The sequence below is a fragment of the Xenopus laevis genome, chromosome 6S (assembly GCF_017654675.1).
Source record: "Xenopus laevis strain J_2021 chromosome 6S, Xenopus_laevis_v10.1, whole genome shotgun sequence".
Classification (NCBI taxonomy): domain Eukaryota; kingdom Metazoa; phylum Chordata; class Amphibia; order Anura; family Pipidae; genus Xenopus; species Xenopus laevis.
In genome coordinates this window covers 5625201-5646387 of record NC_054382.1, presented here as the reverse complement: position 1 = coordinate 5646387, position 21187 = coordinate 5625201, and the positions used below count along the sequence as shown (strand labels likewise).

At 42.8% G+C, this 21187-nt stretch overlaps 1 protein-coding gene across 5 annotated transcripts in view; it reads left to right on the top strand.

The window, feature by feature from the left end:
- cyp8b1.1.S (cytochrome P450 family 8 subfamily B member 1, gene 1 S homeolog) overlaps positions 1–11337 on the top strand; it is a 32877-nt gene extending 21540 nt beyond the window's left edge. Inside the window, 3 exon segments of one of the 5 annotated variants that reach the window (NM_001086323.1) lie at positions 4266–4311; positions 8309–9171; positions 9174–9596. In NM_001086323.1, the coding sequence (NP_001079792.1) occupies positions 8317–9171; positions 9174–9197 (879 nt within the window). In that variant the 5' untranslated portion in view covers positions 4266–4311; positions 8309–8316 and the 3' untranslated portion in view covers positions 9198–9596. 5 annotated transcript variants of the gene reach the window in all.
- Positions 11338–21187: the final 9850 nt, after the last annotated feature.

The window sequence follows — 21187 nt, the reverse complement described above, 5'->3', positions numbered from 1 at the left end:
CTGTTCAAATGTAATGCAGTCCTTGGAATACCCACTTTAAAAAGGGCCTTTCACTCAAGCCCATCTAAAATAAACTGAGAGCCAGAAGGTGACCCTCCAGGTTGCGATACTAAAAATCCAAAAACTTTATTGTCAGACTTGATTTACCAGCATAGACCAGATACCATTAAGATACACACTTCCATTGCCACGAAGTGTGCAGCCACCTGATGCGTTTCATGCCCCTCACCAGCACCTCATCAGAAGTCATCTGATCATGACCTTGCTGGCTTTTCCAAGAACTATTTTGGTTGTAAAGAAATAACAAAAAGCTGGGATTTGATGATTAAAGCAACAGGCAAAACGTATGTTCAGCACAAGCCCTATTCATTGCACTGATGTTGGACAATGAGGAACACTGCCCCTTTAACCACACCAAAGAATTCTGGGTAACGGTGTGCAGCTATCCCCTTTATGCCAAGCACATACAATAGGGCAGTGATCCCCAACCAGTAGCTCGTGAGTAACATGTTGCTCCCCAACCTCTTGGATGTTGCTCTCAGGGTCCTCAAAGCAGGGGCTTATTTTTGAATCCCAGGCTTGGAAGCGAGTTTTAATTACATAAAAACTCAGTATAGTTCCAAGTAGAGCCTCTTGTAGGCTGCCAGTCCACATAGGAGCTACCACATAGCTAATCACAGCACTTATTTGTTACCCCAAAGGACTTTTTCATGGTTGTGTTGCTCCCCAAATCTATTTACATTTGAATGTGGCTCACGGGTAAAAAAAGTTGGGGACCCCTGCAATAGGGCATAGGAATACAGTGAAATTCAGAATTTCCCCATGATGAACTGATCATTTTGGATGAACTGAATAGAGACCAGTTCTCATGATGGGCAAATCCGACCCGTTTCACTTCGACAAAATTTCGTGAAACATCAAAAAATTTTCCAGAATCCATTGGAGCCTATGGGCGTCATTTTGCTCATCAATAGCTGCAACATGTAAGAGTTGCTGAGCTGGTTATCAAGGGGACAAGGTCCATGTGTTGTTACCTACCAGCGGAGAGAAGAGAATTGGGTGACAAGGGTGCAGGTAACATTGGTTCATAGGATACGGGTCACTGCAGGGCATTCTCCATTCTCTAGAGAAATCACAGCCACTAGAACTCACTCCACTCACATAGACAAAGGAATAATTATACTCTGTATATACTCTATATACAGTATACTCTATATATACCAGACCAGCCCTATGCTAAACAATGCAAACAAGCGACTATACTTGATATTTTTTTATACAAGACCCTAAAGATACACAGAAAGGGAAGTTGATATACCCTATAAACTCACATTGCTCCAAAGACCTCATTCTATATCTGTGCCAGCATAAGCCAAAATATACATCATATTGTTACTCTCAATCTGTACCGCAGCCAAAAAAAAATCCATTTTATTGCCCCTAATTTGGACCTGTGCCAGCAGCAGGAGCCCAAAATCTATCATATTGTCCCCAAATATGTACCTGTGCCAGCAGCAGCCAAGAGGGAGGTGGGGAGTGCTTCTGCCGGCAGCGCAAATCACGGGCAAGATGGGGTTGGAACAGGTGGTTTATATAATTAAAAAACTAAGTCACGCAAACCAGGGTTTAAAAAAATAAATTCCCCTTAAAGGATGAGTAAACCTTTAAAATAAATGAATGTAAAATTGACAAGGGGGCTATTCTAAGCACTTTTGCATTGTACATTTATTATTTATTTATTTTTAATTCCAAGATATTACAGGATACATGTACTGTTAATATGAATGAATTTTGTTACAACAGCGCCCCCTGCTGGTCATTTTCCCACCAGTCTGACCACCAAGTAGTCAAGGAAGAAGTTGTCAGGAGAAAGAAAGAGGCTGATGTTCTTCTGCTTAGGAAAACAATTAGAAACCTTTCTCACATCTTTCCTAAGCAGAAGAACATCAGCCTCTTTCTTTCTCCTGACAACTTTCTTGACTACTTGCTGGTCAGACTGGTGGGAAAATGACCAGCAGGGGGCACTGTTGTAACAAAATTCATTCATATTAACAGCACATGTATCCTTTAATATCTTGGAATTAAAAATAAATAAATAATAAATGTACATTGCAAAAGTGCTTAGAATAGCCCCCTTGTCAATTTGACATTCACTTATTTTCAAGATTTACTTATCCTTTAAAAGTGCGCCCCCGTGATTGCACCCTAGGCGGGCGCCTACTCTACCTGCCCCTAGTTCCAGCCCTGACCCTAGCCATTACAGGCTCCTGATTAGAGAAAATCAAATCTTTTCTAACTTGTAGCAGACTGATTGGTTGCTCTCAGCAGCTGCACGTGTGCAATTTACTGCCTGTGTTCATAAATCAGCCCCAGCATATATGCATTGATACGTGGGAGCTGCCATATTAGTTTCAGTTTGCAAAGACTGCATTTCTGTTATGCTCTGGGCAGAAGGTTCTATCAATGCACATACACAAGTCATGTCCTCCTCTATCTCCTGTTAAACTGTAAAGCGCCAGACACTTCCATTTCCCACTCTGTTAAAGGAAAACTATACCCCCCAAACAATGTAGGTCTCTATTAAAAGATACTGAGTAAAACAGCTCATATGTAAAACCCTGCTTCATGTAAATGAACCATTATCATAATAATATACTTTTTAAATAGCATGTGCCATTGGGTAATCATAAATAGAAAATTGCCATTTTAAAAAATAAGGGCCGCCCCCTGAGATCTTAAGATTCACTGTGCACACATACAAACCACATGTAAGGTCACATGAGCCAATTAACAGACAGAGTTCAGCCTTTTGCTTCCACACTTCTTCCTGTTACAGTTAGAGTTGTAGTATTTCTGGTCAGGTGATCCCTGAGGCAGCACAGATAGAGTCACGAAATGGTGGTTCAAGGCAAGAGATGTAAAAGGGCAATATTTATGTAAATATATATTCCAGTTTGGTAAGATTCTTTAATATGTCATTCAATTTGATATAAACTATCTGTTGCTTAAGTATTCATTTTGGGGGTATAGTATTCCTTTAAGGAACATCAAAAGCAAAACTTTAACTAAAGCCCAGCAAGGGGCCTATGTAAAGCAGAGTCCTGGAGCGGGTCGGGTACCCGCAAAAACCTGCGGTACACTGCGGGTTGCGTTTGGAAGATCCAGGTGCGGGTATATCTGCGGGTCAGCGGTTCTGCGGGTTGCGGGTATTTCTCAATATCGATATTCACTCCTTTCTTCTGGCGCACGTCTACTTCCGATGATGTCACTTCCGGTTTACAATGACAGCACTTCCTGTTTTGCTCCTTTTTTCCTGATCACCTCTACTTCCGATGATGTCACTTCCGGTTTACAATGACAGCACTTCCTGATTCTTGATGGTCAGCGGGTCGCGGGTCCGGGTTGCGGATAAGGTACTTGCGGGTAGGGTCGGGTAGCGGGTCCAAGCGGGTAAGAATGCGGGTTGCGGGTCCGGGTTGCGGATTGCAGGTTCCGGGTACAGGTCGGGTTTGGGTCCCAAAAAATGGACCCACGCAGGACTCTAATGTAAAGGCACTGTATTTAACCTGCCATGTCTACTGGGGATTATACATGGAATTGGCACCTTATTTATCCTGCCATTTGTTCTGGGGTATTATAGATGGAATTGGCACTGTATTTATCCTGTCATGTATTCTGGGGGCATTATATATTTAAATGTCACCGTATTTATCCTGTCATGTCTACTGGGGATATTATACATGGAATTGGCACTTTATATATCCTGCTGTGTGTACTGGGGGGCATTATAGATGGAATTGGCATGGAATTTATCCTGCCATATATTCTGGGATGTTATACATGGAAATGGCACTTTATATATCCTGCCGTGTGTTCTTGGGTATTATACATGGAATTACATTTTTACCTTTCAGTGTAGTGTGTGGGGAGGTGTATTTTCTAATAAACTCTCTTTTGTTCTGAAAACAATCAGCAAAACATGGCCAAAAAATAAAATGCATAGAAAAGTCAGTGTGTTAGACAACATATTGAAAAGCTGATACATTCTAATCAAAGATCAGGGTAAATATGTGTATGGGAAGATTCCTCGCAGGACTGGTTGGATTTGTGCTGCTGGGGGCTGAGCCTCACACTCAGTTAGTTAATGGTTAAAGGGACAGGCGCACAGGAATGTATTTCCCCAGTGGCTGTAGACAATAGTGGGAGGGCTGGTGGGCAGATACGGAAATCCTCCTATAACAGGAAAGTCAGGAGTGCAGAGTCTCAGAGGAGCTGGGAAGTGTTTGTGCCAACCTCAGCCAAGCGGAGCTGGTAAGTGCTCAGTAAGTGCTCAGTAAGTGCTCAGTAAGTGCTCAGCATGCCAGGCTGAATCTTTAGTCTTGCTTCTTCTATAGGGACACTTGGGTTGCTTCACTGTTTGGGCTCAGCCCTGCAGCAATTGTTTATAATGCTCTTAGTTCCATCAGTCTGTTCCCTAATATTAGAGCTGCCTACTTGTTGGAATGTTATGGGCTTGGCTGCTACATGCAGAGGCAGAGATATTCATACAGAGGCAGAGACAGCAGATTAAACACACAGAGGAAGGACAATGTGCTTTTCCAGCTGAACATTTTAAGAGTTGATCAACTATAATTTTCAATTGGTTTTCATTTTTTATTATGTGTGGATTTTGAGTTATTTAGCTTTTTATTCAGCAGCTCTCCGGTTTGTAATTCCAGCCATCTGGTTGCTAGGGTCCAATTCCCCTAGCAACCACACACTGATTTGAATAAGAGCCTGGAATACGAAAAGGACAGACCTGAATAGAGAGATGAGTCCTAAAAAGTAGCAATAACAATACATTTGTAGCCTTGCAGAGATTTTGTTTTTTTTTAGATGGGGTCAGTGACCCCTATTTGAAAGCTAGAAAGAGTCAGAGGAAGAAGGCAAATAATTCAAAAACAATATTTGAAAAATAATGAAGACCAATTGAAAAGTTGCTTGGAATTAGCCATTCTATAACATGCTAAAAGTTAACCTGAAGATGAACCACTATCTATCTATCTGTCTGTCTGTCTGTCTGTCTGTCCCTCTATCTATCTATCTATCTATCTATCTATCTATCTATCTATCTATCTATCTATCTATCTATCTATCTATCTATCTATCTATCTATCTCTCTATCCATCCATCCATCCAACTCTAATTGCCATAATGAATGCTTTGTTTAAGGCATTTGTAAATGTCACTGCGACTGAAAGCAGCATCTGTTTTGGCTGTTTATATGTCTGCACTGCTGGTTCTGGTTCCTGTATTCCTGACACTGTATTTACCTTGCTGTGTGCTCTGGGATCTTATATAGTATATTAGATGTCTTCTCTGATGTTCTTCTGCTAAGAAGAAATCTTTCCTAAGCAGAAGAACATCAGAGCAGCCTCTTTATTTCTCCTGACAACTTCTTCCTTGACTACTTGGTGGTCAGACTGGTGGGAAACTGACCAGCAGGTGGCGCTGTTGTAACAAAATTCATTCATATTAACAGTACATGTATCCTTTAATATCTTGGAATTAAAAATAAATAAATAATGAATGTACATTGCAAATGTGCTTAGAATAGCCCCCTCATCAATTTTACATTCATTTGTTTTAAAGATTTACTTATCCTTTAAACTAATCATATAGCAGGCCGGCACAAGCAGCCAAAGTGATGAAGATAAAAAAGGATTTATTTAAGGGAAATGCATCACAGAAAGCCTCACATGTTTTATGCCTGAGAAAAGGGGGAGTTTAATCATATGGGACTTTCCATCATTTAAACATGGGTTACACAATGAAACGGTAGAATTACACAAGAGCTGATAATCTTATTTTGTTCCACCCACGCAGTAGCAGAAGTAGTGAGCGAGGAAACAATAGAAGCCATTTTTCTTTCCGTCTGCTGTTTTTGTAGAGCTGGTGTCACATGGGTGTTATCAATCCTTTGACAATGGCTGTTGTGTGCAACTAGTGTCTGTTATAAAATACTCTAATATTGTCTAACAAACAAAATAAAAGACGGGTGCGCTTCCCTAGTGTAATCTCCTTTTGAAATGATACTTTATTAAAAATGTTTGCACTTACACGATCGTAGGCAACATCAGCTCATTGGTAGACAATAATGTAGATTCAAACCCAACTCTTTTCATCACCAAAACCATGACTTCTTCATGGGTATGTCATCAATATTTTGATTCTACATTATTCTCTACCAATGAGCTGATGTTGCCTTTAATCTTGTAAGTGCAAACATTTTGGTGGAAAAACTGCCGCCAACCTGGCAACCCTGCTAAGCAAACTCAACATCAGAAGTGTTTTCTGTTCTTCTTCAGCAGAGAACCTAACCTGGTTAGGGTGAGACGGGCTAAAAGGAGCTAAAAAATCCTTCATGTGCAAGACATGCAACTAGGGATGCACCAAATCCAGTATTCGGTTTGGGATTCGGCCAGGATTCAGCCTTTTTTAGCAGGATTCGGATTCGGCTGAATCCTTGTGCCTGGCCGAACCGAATCCTAATTTGCATATGTAAATTAGGGGAGGGGAGGGAAATCACATGACTTTTCGTCACAAAAGAAGAATTTTTTTCAACTTTTTCCTTTCCTGCCCCTAATTTGCAAATGCAAAGCAGGATTGCAAATTTGCATATGTAAATTAGGATTCGGTTTGGTATTCGTCCGAATCTTTCACCAAGGAGTCGGGTATTCGCCCGAATCTCAAATAGCGGATTCAGTGCATCCCTACATGCAACAATGCATTCTGACAACAGAAGGTGTTTACTTGCCTTGTGCCATATACATAGCACTGCCTTAATGCCCCAAACAAGAGGTCAACTCTCATGAGGCATTATGGGAAGAGACAAATCACTATAGCACAAGGCAAGTAAATACCTTCTGTTTTCCAAATCATGTTACATGTCTTGCACGTGAAGGGCTTTTTGGCTCCTTTTAGCCCATCTCACCCTTTGGTTCTCTACTTCACTACTCTACAAGTTCCAATATCTTGCATTGATGAGATCCAACAGAGATCGAAACAGGCAGGTTTGGATATATGGCTCTGTACTATTGGGCTGTATCTGTGCTGTAAACCCAATGGTTCTGGAAGAGAGTTGGCTGAACGGACATAAAGGATTTGCATTTCTCCACCCATAATGCCTCATGTGAGAGTTAACCTCTTGTTTGTGGCATTAAGGCAGTGCTGTGTATATGGAATAAGGCTAGTAACATAGGCTGAAAAAAGACACACGACCATCAAGTTCAACCTTTAAGTCTATAACCTGCCTAACTGCCAGTTAATCCAGAAGAAGGCAAAAAACCCCATCTGAAGCCTCTCCAACTTCTGAGAGGGGGGAAAATTCCTTCCTGACTCCAAGATACAATGGGACCAGTCCCTGGATCAACTTGTACTATGAGCTATCTCCCATATCCCTGTATTCCCTCACTTGCTAAACACCATCCAACCCCTTCTTATACCTATCTAATGTATCAGCCTGTACCCCTGATTCACTTCCCAGCTCTCCCTGTAACACCCCTTTCCCTCCTCTAATCTCATTGGCTCCCTCCTGTCTGCTGGGAGGAGCTACTGGTGAATAAAGCATCCGACCCTTCCTTATACCTATCTAATGTATCAGCCTGTACCACTGATTCAGGGAGACAATTCCACATCTTCACAGCTCTCACTGTAACAAACCCCTTCCCAATATTTAGGCGGAACCTCTTTTCTTCTAATCGGAATGGGTGACCTTGTGTCAGCTGGAAAGACCTACTGGTAAATAAAGCATTAGAGAGATTATTATATGATCCCCTTATATATTTATACATAGTTATCATAGCCCCCCTTAAGCGCCTCTTCTCCAGCGTGAACATCCCCAATTCGGCCAGTCTTTCCTCATAGCTAAGATTTTCCCTTTACCAGCTTAGTTGCCCTTCTCTGGAACCCTCTCTAATACAAGTAAATACATTTCTGTTGCTCTTCTTCTTCAGAAACGTACTCCTGTCTGTAGCCTGGTTGACAGAGTTGTCCAGCAGGTGGTGCTCTAGCTTCACGTTCATTATATTTGCTGTGAAATCATTGTTAATGTCTTCAAATCTAGAAAACAATATAATTTGTGTGCTCAGAACACCGTTCTTAGCCTTTTTTAAATTTTTATTGGGCTCTGAGGGTTTACATCTCTTTTGAAGAACATAATAGCTTTCTAACATCATTATTATTAAGCTAAAAGGTTGAGCAAATACATTTTGGGTGCTGGACTTTATGTTTTTGAATAATAACCTTCTCTATTATATCTTTATTCTAGTGTCCAAAATGGCTCTGTTTTTTCCAATCATTTTGGCGCTGCTGGCCTCGGTTATCGGTGGCCTCTACCTGCTGGGAATGTTTCGTAAAAGGAGATCCGACGAGCCTCCGTTGGACAAAGGCACAATACCGTGGCTGGGATACGCTCTAGATTTCAGAAAGAGTACATCAAATTTTTTGCAGAAGATGCACAAGAAACACGGAGACATCTTCACAGTACAGATTGCTGGTTATTATTTTACATTTGTAATGGATCCTTTGTCTTTTGGTCCCATTATAAAGGAATCCAAAACAAACTTGGATTTTGAGGAATTTGCTAGAGAATTGGTGTCAAGGGTCTTTGGATACCAGTCAGTCACTCATGATCACAAAATGCTGGAAAAGTCAAGTACAAAGCATCTGATGGGCGATGGTCTGGTAGTCATGACCCAAGCTATGATGGAAAACCTGCAAAATCTTATGGTTCACAACATCGGTAGTAGTAAAGGTGAGAGAGAATGGCACCAGGATGGGTTATTTAACTACAGCTACAATATTGTCTTCCGTGCCGGTTACCTTGCATTGTATGGTAATGAGCCAGCCAAGAACAAGGGTAAAGAGAAGGCCAAAGAGTTTGATCGCACGCATTCTGATGAGTTGTTTTATGAGTTCCGGAAGTACGACCAGTTATTCCCCCGTCTGGCCTACTCAGTTTTACCTCCCAAAGACAAGATTGAAGCTGAGAGGTTAAAGAGGTTGTTTTGGAACATGTTATCTGTAAAGAAAACCCTCCAAAAAGAAAACATCAGTGGTTGGATTGGTGAGCAACATCAGCAGAGGGCAGAGCAAGGAATGCCAGAACACATGCAAGATAGGTTTATGTTTTTGCTCCTGTGGGCATCTCAGGGTAACACAGGTCCAGCTTCATTCTGGTTCATTCTTTATTTATTGAAACATCCTGAAGCCATGCGAGCAGTGAGGGAAGAGGTTGAAGCAGTACTCAAGGAAACTGGTCAAGAAGTAAAGCCTGGTGGTCCCCTTATTAACCTTACCAGAGACATGCTGATGAAGACACCTGTCATGGACAGTGCAGTAGAAGAGACCCTACGGCTGACTGCTGCTCCGGTCCTTATCAGAGCAGTTAAACAGGATATGAAAATCAAAATGGCAAGCGGGAATGACTTTTCCATAAGGAAAGGAGACAGGGTTGCCCTTTTCCCTTATATTGCTGTCCAAATGGACCCAGAGATTCATCCAGAACCCGAGAAGTACAAGTACAACAGATTCCTGAATGAAGATGGCACCAAAAAGACAGATTTCTTCAAGAATGGAAAGAAGGTGAAATATTACACAATGCCTTGGGGAGCTGGGAGCACCATATGCCCTGGTCGTTTCTTTGCCACCAATGAACTGAAACAATTTGTATTTCTGATGCTGACCTACTTTGAGTTTGAGCTTGTTAATCCCGATGAGGAAATTCCAGGTATTGATCCAAACCGGTGGGGTTTTGGTACCATGCAGCCAACTCATGATGTCCAGTTTAGGTACAGACTCCGCTATTAATGAAGAGAATCCACCTTGTGAAGATTGAAATGGTTGTTTACGAGAGAGGAGTCTCATGTACATAGTGCTGTAACATTTAAGGGTCTCCCAGTCCTTGGCTCTCTGCCCTATCCACTTCTCCAAGCCTACTTCGCTCTTCTTCTTTACACACAATGTTCAATGTAAGCCTAGTCTTCCCTATCCACTTCTCCACTCCTACTGGCTCATAACCTACTCTTGTTCTTCTTCCTTACACACAATGTTCAGTATAAGCCTAGTCTTCCATATCCACTTCTCTACTCCTACTGGTTCATAACTACTCCTCCTTTTCTTCCTTACACTCAATGTTCAGTATAAGCCTAGTCTTCCCTATCCACTTCTCCACTCCTACTGGTTCATAACCTACTCTTGTTCTTCTTCCTTACACACAATGTTCAGTGTAAGCCGTCTTCCCTATCCACTTCTCCACTCCTACTGGTCCATAACCTACTTCTGGTCTTCTTCCTTACACATAATGTTCAATGTAAGCCTAGTCTCCCCTAGCCACTTCTCCACTCATATTGGTTCATAACCTACTCTTGCTCTTCTTCCTTACACACAATGTTCAGTGTAAGCTTAGTCTTCCATATCCACTTCTCTACTCCTACTGGTTCATAACTACTCCTGCTTTTCTTCCTTACACTCAATGTTCAGTGTAAGTTTTGTCTTCAGTATCCACTTCTCCACTCCTACTGGTTCATAACCTTCTCTTGCACCTCTTCATTATGCTTGACATTCTGTGTTAGCAAATTCTTCCCTATTCTTCCCTATCCACTTCTTCTCAATTGCTAGTTTATAACCTACTCTTGCTCTTCTTCCTTAGCCCAGTTATCCCTGTCCATTTTAGCACCCCTGATGGTTTATAACCTACTTTTGCTCTTCTTCCTTATGCTCAATGTTCTGTGTAAACATATACTTCCCTAACCACTTCTCCACCACTACTGGTTCATAACCTTCTCTTGTTCTTCCATTTTATTTTGCTCAATATTCTAGTTCTATGTTAGCCTTGGTCATAATGTTTCTTCTTCTGCCTTATTTGGTTTTCTGTCTGCATCATCTTTGCAAGATCTCAGCCAACCTTCCCATTCACTTCCTATCCAAGCGTCAATAGCCACCTTTTATCCCATAGCTTTAAATGTTATGTCTGAAACGACAAATTGAATTAAAAACATTAACAGAGTGCTAGTAAGAACATTTTCTACAAAGATGTGAAACTCATCATCGTTGAATAAGAAAGCCATATATCAGCTCATTTTGGCCTGATAAAGTATTATTTAAGCTTAAAATATGTTTTCTCTTAGAGTGACTTCAATTTAAGCAAAGGATTCTGGGAAATGTATTATATTGAAACATTATTTGTTGTCTGGCTTTTAAATACAAGGGTATTTTATATACATAATGGAAACCATATGAGTTAATTAAAAATAATAAAAGTTTAATTTCATAATAAAAGAAATAATTTCATAATAACAAGTCTTTTTCATTCAGTGATACTGCCGACTTCATCCAGAGCCTGGCGCAGTGACATGTCAGCAACGGCATATGGAACATTATACAAAAGGCATCTGATGGGGAAAGGGAATTAAGCTTCTCTAATTTAAGGCACTTTTAGACCTAGGACATTCTCAGACACATACTACACGAAAGGTCACAGATTAGCAGAAAGTTTTGCTTATCACATAATTGTAAAAATTCTTATATCCTTATCATTTACAGTAGGGGGTACATTCTCCCTTATAATACATGAGTGATACTCAGAGTTCCCTGTATAACTCAGCCTGCAGCCTTGTGCCTTTATATGGTCACAGAACAACCCCTCAGTGACTTCTAATATCCTTATCAATTACAGTAGGGGGTACATTATCCTTATAATACATGAGTGATACTCAGAGTTCCCTGTATAACTCAGCCTGCAGCCTTGTGCCTTTATATGGTCACAGAACAACCCCTCAGTGACTTCTAATATCCTTATCATTTACAGTAGGGGGTACATTATCCCTTATAATACATGAGTGATACTCAGAGTTCCCTGTATAACTCAGCCTGCAGCCTTGTGTCTTTATATGGTCACAGAACAACCCCTCAGTGACTTCTAATATCCTTATCATTTACAGTAGGGGGTACATTATCCCTTATAATACATGAGTGATACTCAGAGTTCCCTGTATAACTCAGCCTGCAGCCTTGTGTCTTTATATGGTCACAGAACAACCCCTCAGTGACTTCTAATATCCTTATCATTTACAGTAGTAGTGGCCTTCGAACATGTGGGTTTAAAACAACCCACTCTGTTTTATAAAAAGGCGGCACAGGGGGCGGGGTTTTGGGGGTGGCCTCATTTTTGTGGGCCGGGCTTGATGGCCCAGTGCAGGAGTGTCTGTGGCCCCTTTCTGGGCCGCAGCCCAGCGGTTGGGACCCCTGAGCTAAACTCAAGGTATTTTGGCACGCTAGGCAAGGGCTTCAATCAGGAACCCACCCAGCCAGTCCTGCATTACCATTTCCCACCTTACCATTCATATTGTCCCTGTTCCTGTGCCAATGGCAGTCATTCCCTCAGATTGCCCCCAAGCCCCCAATCTGTACCTGTGCCAGCATAAGACAAAACATCAATCAAATTGTTACACCCAAAATGTACTTGTGCCAGCAGGAGCCAATAAATCCCTCATATTGCCCCAAACATCTGTGTACCTGTACCAGCAGTCACCATATTACCCCATGTACCTGAACCAGCAGCAGCCACTCCCTTCAATTTCCCTTAATTTGCACCTGTGCCGGCAGCTGCCAAAATATCCACAATATTGCCCCTAGTCATCTGTGTACCTGTGCCGGCAGCTGCCAGCAGGGAGGTGGGGGTGCTTCTGCCTGCAGAATGAAACACGGGGCAAGAGGGGGTTGAAACAGGCAGTTTATAAAATTGAAAAAGGCCAAGCAAACCATAGTTTAAAAAAAAAAGAAGAAAAAAATTCCCTTTGATTGGTCCCGACTCTGCCTGCCCCTAGTTCTGGCCCTGCTCCTATTGGAACCAACAGAGGTGTAGACTATACCTTCTAAAACTGAACCTCTAAGCATCCCTTAAAGGAACAGGTCAGTATAAAAATAAAAACTGGGTAAATAGACAAACTGTGCAAAATAAAAAATGTATCTAATATAGTTAATTAGACAAAAATGTAATGTATAAAGGCTGGAGTGACTGGATGTGTAACATAATAGCCAGAACACTACTTCCTGCTTTTCAGCTCTCTTGGTTTACACTGATTGGTTACCAGGCAGTAACCAATCAGTGACTTGAAGGGGGGCCACATGGGACATACCTGTTGCTTTTGAATCTGAGCTGAATGCTGAGGATCAATTACAAACTCACTGAACAGTTATGTCCCATGTGGTCCCCCTTATAAAGCAGTCAAATGCAGCTTGGCTGTCTTTTATTATAAACACAAACAATGGTTCAGCACACTTGCTTCAACATAGGGAATAGCAATTCCACTTTAACACCCTCACTGGCGTTCACACTAGAGTCCTGTGCAGAACCAATTTCTAAGACCCCGACCCGAACCCGCAGCCCGCATATTAACCATTTTTATTCAAACCCGGACCCACAACTGCCATATCCGCAACCTGACCCGCCAACCACCATCAAACAGGAAGTGATGGTGCTGCAAACTGGATGTGACGTCATCAAAAGTGGGCAGGGGCAGAAACACAGCCTTACCAGCGTGGATGTACACAACTCCCAGAATCCTCTCTGGGGGTCACTCTAGGCACTCTTGTCTCCTGGGAGGGGTTTCTCTCTTCCTCTCTCCAGACCTTTTTATGGAGCTCTCTCCAACTCAGTGGGGAATCACACTCTCTTTCCCCATCTACACACAAATCTCCTTCCTCCACTTAAAGGGATACTGTCATGGGAAAAAAAAAATTATATTTCAAAATGAATCAGCTAATAGTGCTGCCCCAGCAGAATTCTGCACTGAAATCCATTTTTCAAAAGAGCAAACAGATTTTTTTATATTCAATTTTGAAATCTGACATGGGGCTAGACATATTGTCAATTTCCCAGCTGCCCCCAGTCATGTGACTTGTGCTCTGATAAACTTCAATCACTCTTTACTGCTGTACTGCAAGTTGGAGTGATATCACATCCACTCCCTTTTCCCCCCAGCAGCCAAGCAAAAGAACAATGGGAAGGTAACCAGATAGCATCTCCCTAACACAAGATAACAGCTGCCTGGTAGATCTAAGAACAACACTCAATAGTAAAAACCCACGTCCCACTGAGACACATCCAGTTACATTGAGAAGGAAAAACAGCAGCCTGCCAGAAAGCATTTCTCTCCTAAAGTGCAGGCACAAGTCACATGACCAGGGGCAGCTGGGAAATTGACAAAATGTCTGGCCCCATGTCAGATTTCAAAATTGAATATAAAAAAATCTGTTTGCTCTTTTGAGAAATGGATTTCAGTGCAGAATTCTGCTGGAGCAGCACTATTAACTGATTCATTTTGAAAAAAATTTTTTTTCCCATGACAGTATCGCTTTAAGGATGTTCTCACGGCCCCCCATCCTCCTCCACTCAAGGAGGTCTCAAGGGGGAGGCAATGAGGTGTAGTCCCACACCTACTACAACTTAATTTGGATGACTACCTCTACTTTTTAATGGAATTAATGGAGCATGAAATGGAAGGCTCACCCTGCTCTCCTCCATTCACTCCAGGGACCCATTATCCAGCTTTTCTTGAGCTGGTACACAACTTACAGCCATGCTTGCTGCAACAACACACACATTTCCCTGGAGTTTTGTCTAACACTGGTGCAATATACACAATATTGTGCCCTTTTTAACACATATCTGACAAACATTTCAGGACATTTCAGGAAAATTTCATGTGATACTTTGTAGACCATTGTTACATCACTACAGGCTACGCCCAGGTAAGGCCCATGACCCTCATTCTTCTCCAGAAACTTTATCAGTAGGTCTGTCCTTTTCTCAGGTCCTAAGCACCTAATACCCCACCTCTTTCTAACGGAAAATAAATATTTATATACTGGAGATATGATGCACCTTTAATTACAGACAGCTAACGTATTAAAATATGCAATAATGGAGCTTGGTTTCTTATAATTAAGGAAATGATCTTTCCTTAATGACTTGTCCTTGTACAGTCAAGTATAAGAATAGGAAGAGACTCATCTGAACAAAATGGCTCCCAGGCACTTGCTGGTAAGTTGTGATTGAATGAGAGATGGCCCAATGGACATCCAGCCCCAGGCCTGCAGATATTTCCTTCTCATTGCACATTGTGCATCTAACCGGTAAGTTGTGTCCAGAGCCTTACATCTTCCCAGGCAGATCATCACAGCCCTACTGAGGATACATGGAGGTTCTCAGGCTACTCACTCATTAAGAGCAAGGGATACAGCGAGATACAGCTGGTGATTGTTGAAATGATCTGCCTTCCAAGAATTCACAAGCAGCAGGAAGGTAGGTATATCATTAGAGTCTTTTTAAGGGTGTCCAGATATGAGTAACTCCTCTGGTTCCTGCACACAGAGGGCTTTCCAATGCAACCACTGTAAGGGAATGAGAGAATAAGGCAATGGAGAGTATAGCAGGGCAACATGACAATACTAGGGGCAAGATAACAACTATAGGACAAGGACACTAACCTGTGCTGCTCCACCTGCAGGTTCTGAAAAAGCCTTTATAGCAGTTGATAAACAAGGTTAATGGTATTAATGGCAGGTTGATATAGACAAGTCTGACTCACACTTGCAATTTTTGTCCACTTTTGTTTCAGGAGAAATATTTCTTATGGCAGCAGCTTTAGTAATAAGTGTTATTTAAGTATGACCTGGTGCTACAAGTGTCATGGGACTGTCATTGTAGTTGGTCAAAAGCAAGAGCTCAGGAAGGGTTGAGCTTAACAATACTGAGCTTTAAACTTGACTGTAGACCTTCACGAGAAACTGTTGACCACAAGTTGATTAAGGCGATCAAGAGATCTGGCTACACTTGGTCTTCCACCCCTTAGTCCTTCAGCCATGTTCATTATAATATATTGGGGGACTTGATCCTCTTAAAACAGGGGTCCCCAACCTTTTTTTACCATTACCATTGTTGCGTCTCAACCTGCGTTCGGCGCCTACACACGCCTGTGTAAGTACAGCCCCATTGAAAAGAACTTAATGTTTCTATTCCTGCGCTCCCCTGCGGCTGAACGCAGAAAAACGGAACGCAGGGGAGCGCAGATTCAACCGCTCATCAGTAAGAGCCCTAAGGCTACAAATGTATTGTTATTGCTACTTTTCATTTATTTTTCTATTCGGGTTCTCCACATTTATAGTCCAGTTTCTTTGTCAAATCAGTGCATGGTTGCTGGGGTCATTGGAACCCTAGCAACCAGGTGGCTAAAATTTCAAACTGGAGAGCCGCTAAATAAAAAGCTAAATAACTTAAAAATCACAGATAATAAAAAATGAAAACCACTTGCAACTTGTCTCAGAATAATCCTTTCTACGTCATACTAAAAGTTTATTTAAAGTTGAAGAACCCCTTTAACTCAAAGCTGAACCAGCCCTTTAATACCTTTACAATGCATCATGGGACTTGTAGGCTTCAGACACATCGGTACTGGCACAACCGTTCAAAGGGATAATGGCAAGCAGGCTTGTAACTGAAGGGGTTAATCAATGTAACGAGCCCGTTTTCCATGTGAAGCTCAGTGGGGAGGAAAGACTGGACTTCCTGGTCGGAGGTCGCCGTTCATTTCGGGCGCAGTCCTAGACGAGGAGCCCCCAGGGGAGGAACTAGGGGTTACCAGTCTGTGACCCATAATTCTCACTCTCATACCAGATGCTTCCAGGTGTTTGGAGAGATCCAGTATAAAGGGATATTTTACCTTAACTGTTGCCCTTTATATTCCCAACCACCCAACAGGTCTCAGCAATGTCCCTCAATAGGGACCAAACAAACAATGGAAAAATATTTGCAATTTATCGTGTTTTTTTGTCCCAACAATGCAGCGTAATTGTTCCAGAGCTTAATTGGCCTAAGAGTCAGGGCACACAGGCAGATTCAGGGAGATTAGTCGCGCAATTCGTTTTCCAAAGCCGCCCGAAGTTGCCTCATGAGGAAACTTCCGGCGACTTCGGAATATCAAGCGCCGCGTGTGCCATGCCGAGGCGACTTTTCATTATAGCCGGCGCAAGACGGAGGGAAGGCGTTCGAGAGATTAGTCGCTGCAAAGACGAGGCGATTAGTCGGCAGGCGACTAAATCTCCCCAAATCTCCAGGTGTGACCTTACCCTAAATGGATATTTCACTTTACCTTTGGTTTAGTGTGTTATTCATTGACTCATTGTCAGCAGCTTTTCAGTTGGTCTTTTAGGGCTCTTACTGACGAGCGGTTGTAGCTGTGCTCCCCTGCGTTCTGTTTTTCTGCGTTCAGCCGCAGGGGAGCGCAGGAATAGACGCATTACATTAGTACAGCCCCATTGGAAAAAATGTAATGCGTCTATTCCTGCGCTCCCCTGCGGCTGAGGGGAGGGCAGGGTGACAGGAGAGAGCGATGAAGGGGAGGGTGACAGGAGAGAGCAATGGAGGGGAGGGTGACAGGAGAGAGGGAGAGCGACGGAGGGGAGGGTGACAGGAGAGAGGGAGAGCGACGGAGGGGAGGGTGACAGGAAAGAGGGGAGAGCGATGGAGGGGAGGGTGACAGGAGAGAGGGGAGAGCGATGGAGGGGAGGGTGACAGGAGAGCGGGAGAGCGATGGAGGGGAGGGTGACAGGAGAGAGGGGAGAGCGATGGAGGGGAGGGTGACAGGAGAGAGGGGAGAGCGATGGAGGGGAGGGTGACAGGAGAGAGGGGAGAGCGATGGAGGGGAGGGTGACAGGAGAGAGGGGAGAGCTATGGAGGGGAGGGTGACAGGAGAGAGGGGAGAGCGATGGAGGAGAGGGTGACAGGAGAGAGGGGAGAGCGAAGGAGGGGAGGTAACAGGAGAGAGGGGAGAGCGATGGAGGGGAGGGTGACAGGAGAGAGGGGAGAGTGATGGAGGGGAGGGTGACAGGAGAGAGGAAGAGCGACGGAGGGGGACAGGAGAGAGGGGAGAGCGACAGAGGGGAGGGTGACAGGAGAGAGGAAGAGCAACGGAGGGGAGGGTGACAGGAGAGAGGGGAGAGCGACGGAGGGGAGGGTTATAGGAGAGAGGAAGAGCGACAGAAGGGAGGGTGACAGGAGAGAGGAAGAGCGACGGAGGGGAGGGTGACAGGAGAGAGCGACGGAGGGGAGGGTGACAGGAGAGAGTGACGGAGGGGAGGGTGACAGGAGAGAGGGGAGAGAATGACGGAGGGGAGGGTGACAGGAGAGAGGGGAGAGAATGATGGAGGGGAGGGTGACAGGAGAGAGGGGAGAGAATGACGGAGGGGAGGGTGACAGGAGAGAGGGGAGAGAATGACGGAGGGGAGGGTGACAGGAGAGAGGGGAGAGAATGACGGAGGGGAGGGTGACAGGATAGAGGGGAGAGCGACGGAGGGGAGGGTGACAGGAGAGAGGAAGAGCGACGGAGGGGAGGGTGAAAGGAGAGAGCGACAGAGGGGAGGGTGACAGGAGAGAGGGGAGAGAATGACGGAGGGGAGGGTGACAGGAGAGAGGGGAAAGCAATGGAGGGGTTGTGAGTGAGACCTACAGGCCTCAAAGCTTGGCTGAATATTATGCTATGGATCTCTTCCTACATTTCTCATTCAGGTCATGTCAAGGTCTTTGTAATGGAATTTCCAGTGCCTGTTACTAAATAAACTTTCATGGGAATCAGTGTTAGTTAAACGGATGGTCCCGGCACTGACATTTTGGTGGATATGTTGCAAATTAAAACTTGGCCTTTTGACGTGCATCCCAAAAAAAGCCCATTTTGCTGAATACAGCTTTCCCCCTTGTAATTAACTCGGGACGTTCCTTCAGGAAGGGAAAATGAATTTTACAGAAATACTGTAGACTGTTTATTGGCATATTTTGTGCCTTTTCTTTCCCTTTTGTGCGAGTGATAAATGAGATGCACCGGGAGATAGCCAACCCTTTTAACTTATTTCAAATATGTTACTAATCCTCAACTGTTTCCATTTTAGCTGAAAATTGCTTTTTGATGTGCACAAACAGATGGCAGTTGCTGTCTATTTAACTGGCGCCCTTGTCTTCTTTGAAGGGAACTGACCCAAAAATTTGTGTGTGACAAATCTGTGAAGTCAGATTTCTTTCAAATGTTTCCATTTTGTCTACATTGGACTTTAAATTATGTGAGTTTTTATAGATCATTGTGTGATTTCAAAAGTGGCAGATTACAATAGGAATATTGGCCCATCAGGCCCCGGACTGTGACTGTTGTCTAGATTATAATCTGCAATTACAGATGTAAAGATGATTTATATAATGTCTTATAAGGCAGAATATAAAAATTGCTGGGGTCACAGTGTCGTATATTGCTGGGTCCATCCATTGAAATGCTAGAGCAGGGGTCCCCAACCTTTTCCACCCATGAGCAAAATTCAGATGTAAAAAGAGTTGGGGAGCAACACAAGCATCAAAAATGATCCTGGGTGGTGCCAAATAAGGGCTGTGATTGACTATTGGTAGCCCCAATGTGGACTGGTAGCCTACAGGAGTTCTGTTTGCCAGTGCACCTGGTTTTTATACAACCAAAACTTGCCTCCAAGCCTGGAATTCAAAAATAATCACCTGCTTTGAGGCGAGCTACTGGTTGGGGATCACTGTGCTAGAGACACTGTATCAGCATAATCCTTTGTTTGATTTTCTAAACTGAATTACTTAAAGGAGAACTAAACCCTAAAAATGAATGTGGCTAAAAATGTCCTATTTTATATAGTGAACTTATTGCACGAGGCTAAAGTTTGAGCTTGTCAATAGCAGCAATGATCCAGGACTTCAAACTTGTCACAGGGGGTCACCATCTTGGAAAGTGTCTGTGACACTCACATGCTCAGTGGGCTCTGATTGGCTGTTGAGAAGCTAAGCTTAGGGCTCGTCACTAATTATCCAGCAGAAAATGAGCTTCCCTGGCTGTAATATAAGCTGATGCTACAGGTTTGCTGATTATTCAATTCTGATGCTAATTGCACTGGTTTCTGTGCTGCCATGTAGTAATTATGTGTATTAATTACTAATCAGCCTTATATTGTGACATTTCTATTCTATGTGTACTGTATATTGTGAGTGGCTCCCTAAGCTCAGTAAGTGACAGCAGCACAGAGCATGTGAATCAGTGAATCAGCAGAAAAGAAGATGGGGAGCTACTGGGGCATCTTTGGAGACACAGATCTTTACTGCTAAAGGGCTGTGGTTGCCTTGGGCTGGTACAGAAGCACAAAACATCATGTACAACATTTCTACCTACTTCTTTAGTTAGGCTTTACTTCTCCTTTAATTTTCTTTTCCGACCATCTACAATTTAAAACTGCTCCATGATTGCGATGGTAATTAAACCCTGGCGACCACATGACATTTTAAATTCTACTGTAAGCTTGAATGCTGCACAACAAAACTAATGTAAAAAACCCCCACAAAAGATTAAACTAAAGTGAAAAAGTTTATAGAATGCAGAGGGTTAGCGCGATGCTCTATTTGCTTGATGTTATTGTTTGGCTAAAGTTGCCCTTTCATGGAAAGTCCACGAGATCACCATGGCGTAGATATTAGGGTTACACTGAAACTGAAAATTGCAGAAGGAGCAATCGAGGGTGTTGCAATTTTTCTGAAAAATACTCATATTAAATCATTTTAAAGGCGCTGGGATTTTATCTGGGAAATGGAATATGTGACACTAAGGGGCAGATTTATCAAGGGTTGGAAAGTAAATTCAAATTCAAAATTAGAATTTTCGAGTTTCAAAATTAACACAATCGAATTTTAATCCCCCTATTGGAATGTAAATTTGAATGTGAGATTTATCACACCTCGACCATGGAAACAGTCCTAATTCGAACATTCGCCACCCAAAACCTGCCGAATTCATGTACAAGTCAATGGCAGAGGTCCTTAGAGCCATTTTCAGACGTTAATAGCCTTCCTGACATTTTTTCCCGACAAATCAAGTATGATTAAAATTTTCAGGTTGTAACCATTTGATCGAATATGAGCCATTCAAATTTTTTTTAAATAACCTCCCAGTCGAATTGTGAGTATATTTGAATTTAAAAAAAATTCACATAAATTTCGAAATTTGACCTTTGATAAATGGGCCTCTAAAGGGCAGATTTAGTAAGGGTCGAATAGTAAATTTGAATAGTAAATTTGAATTTTCGATTTTTTTTTTGG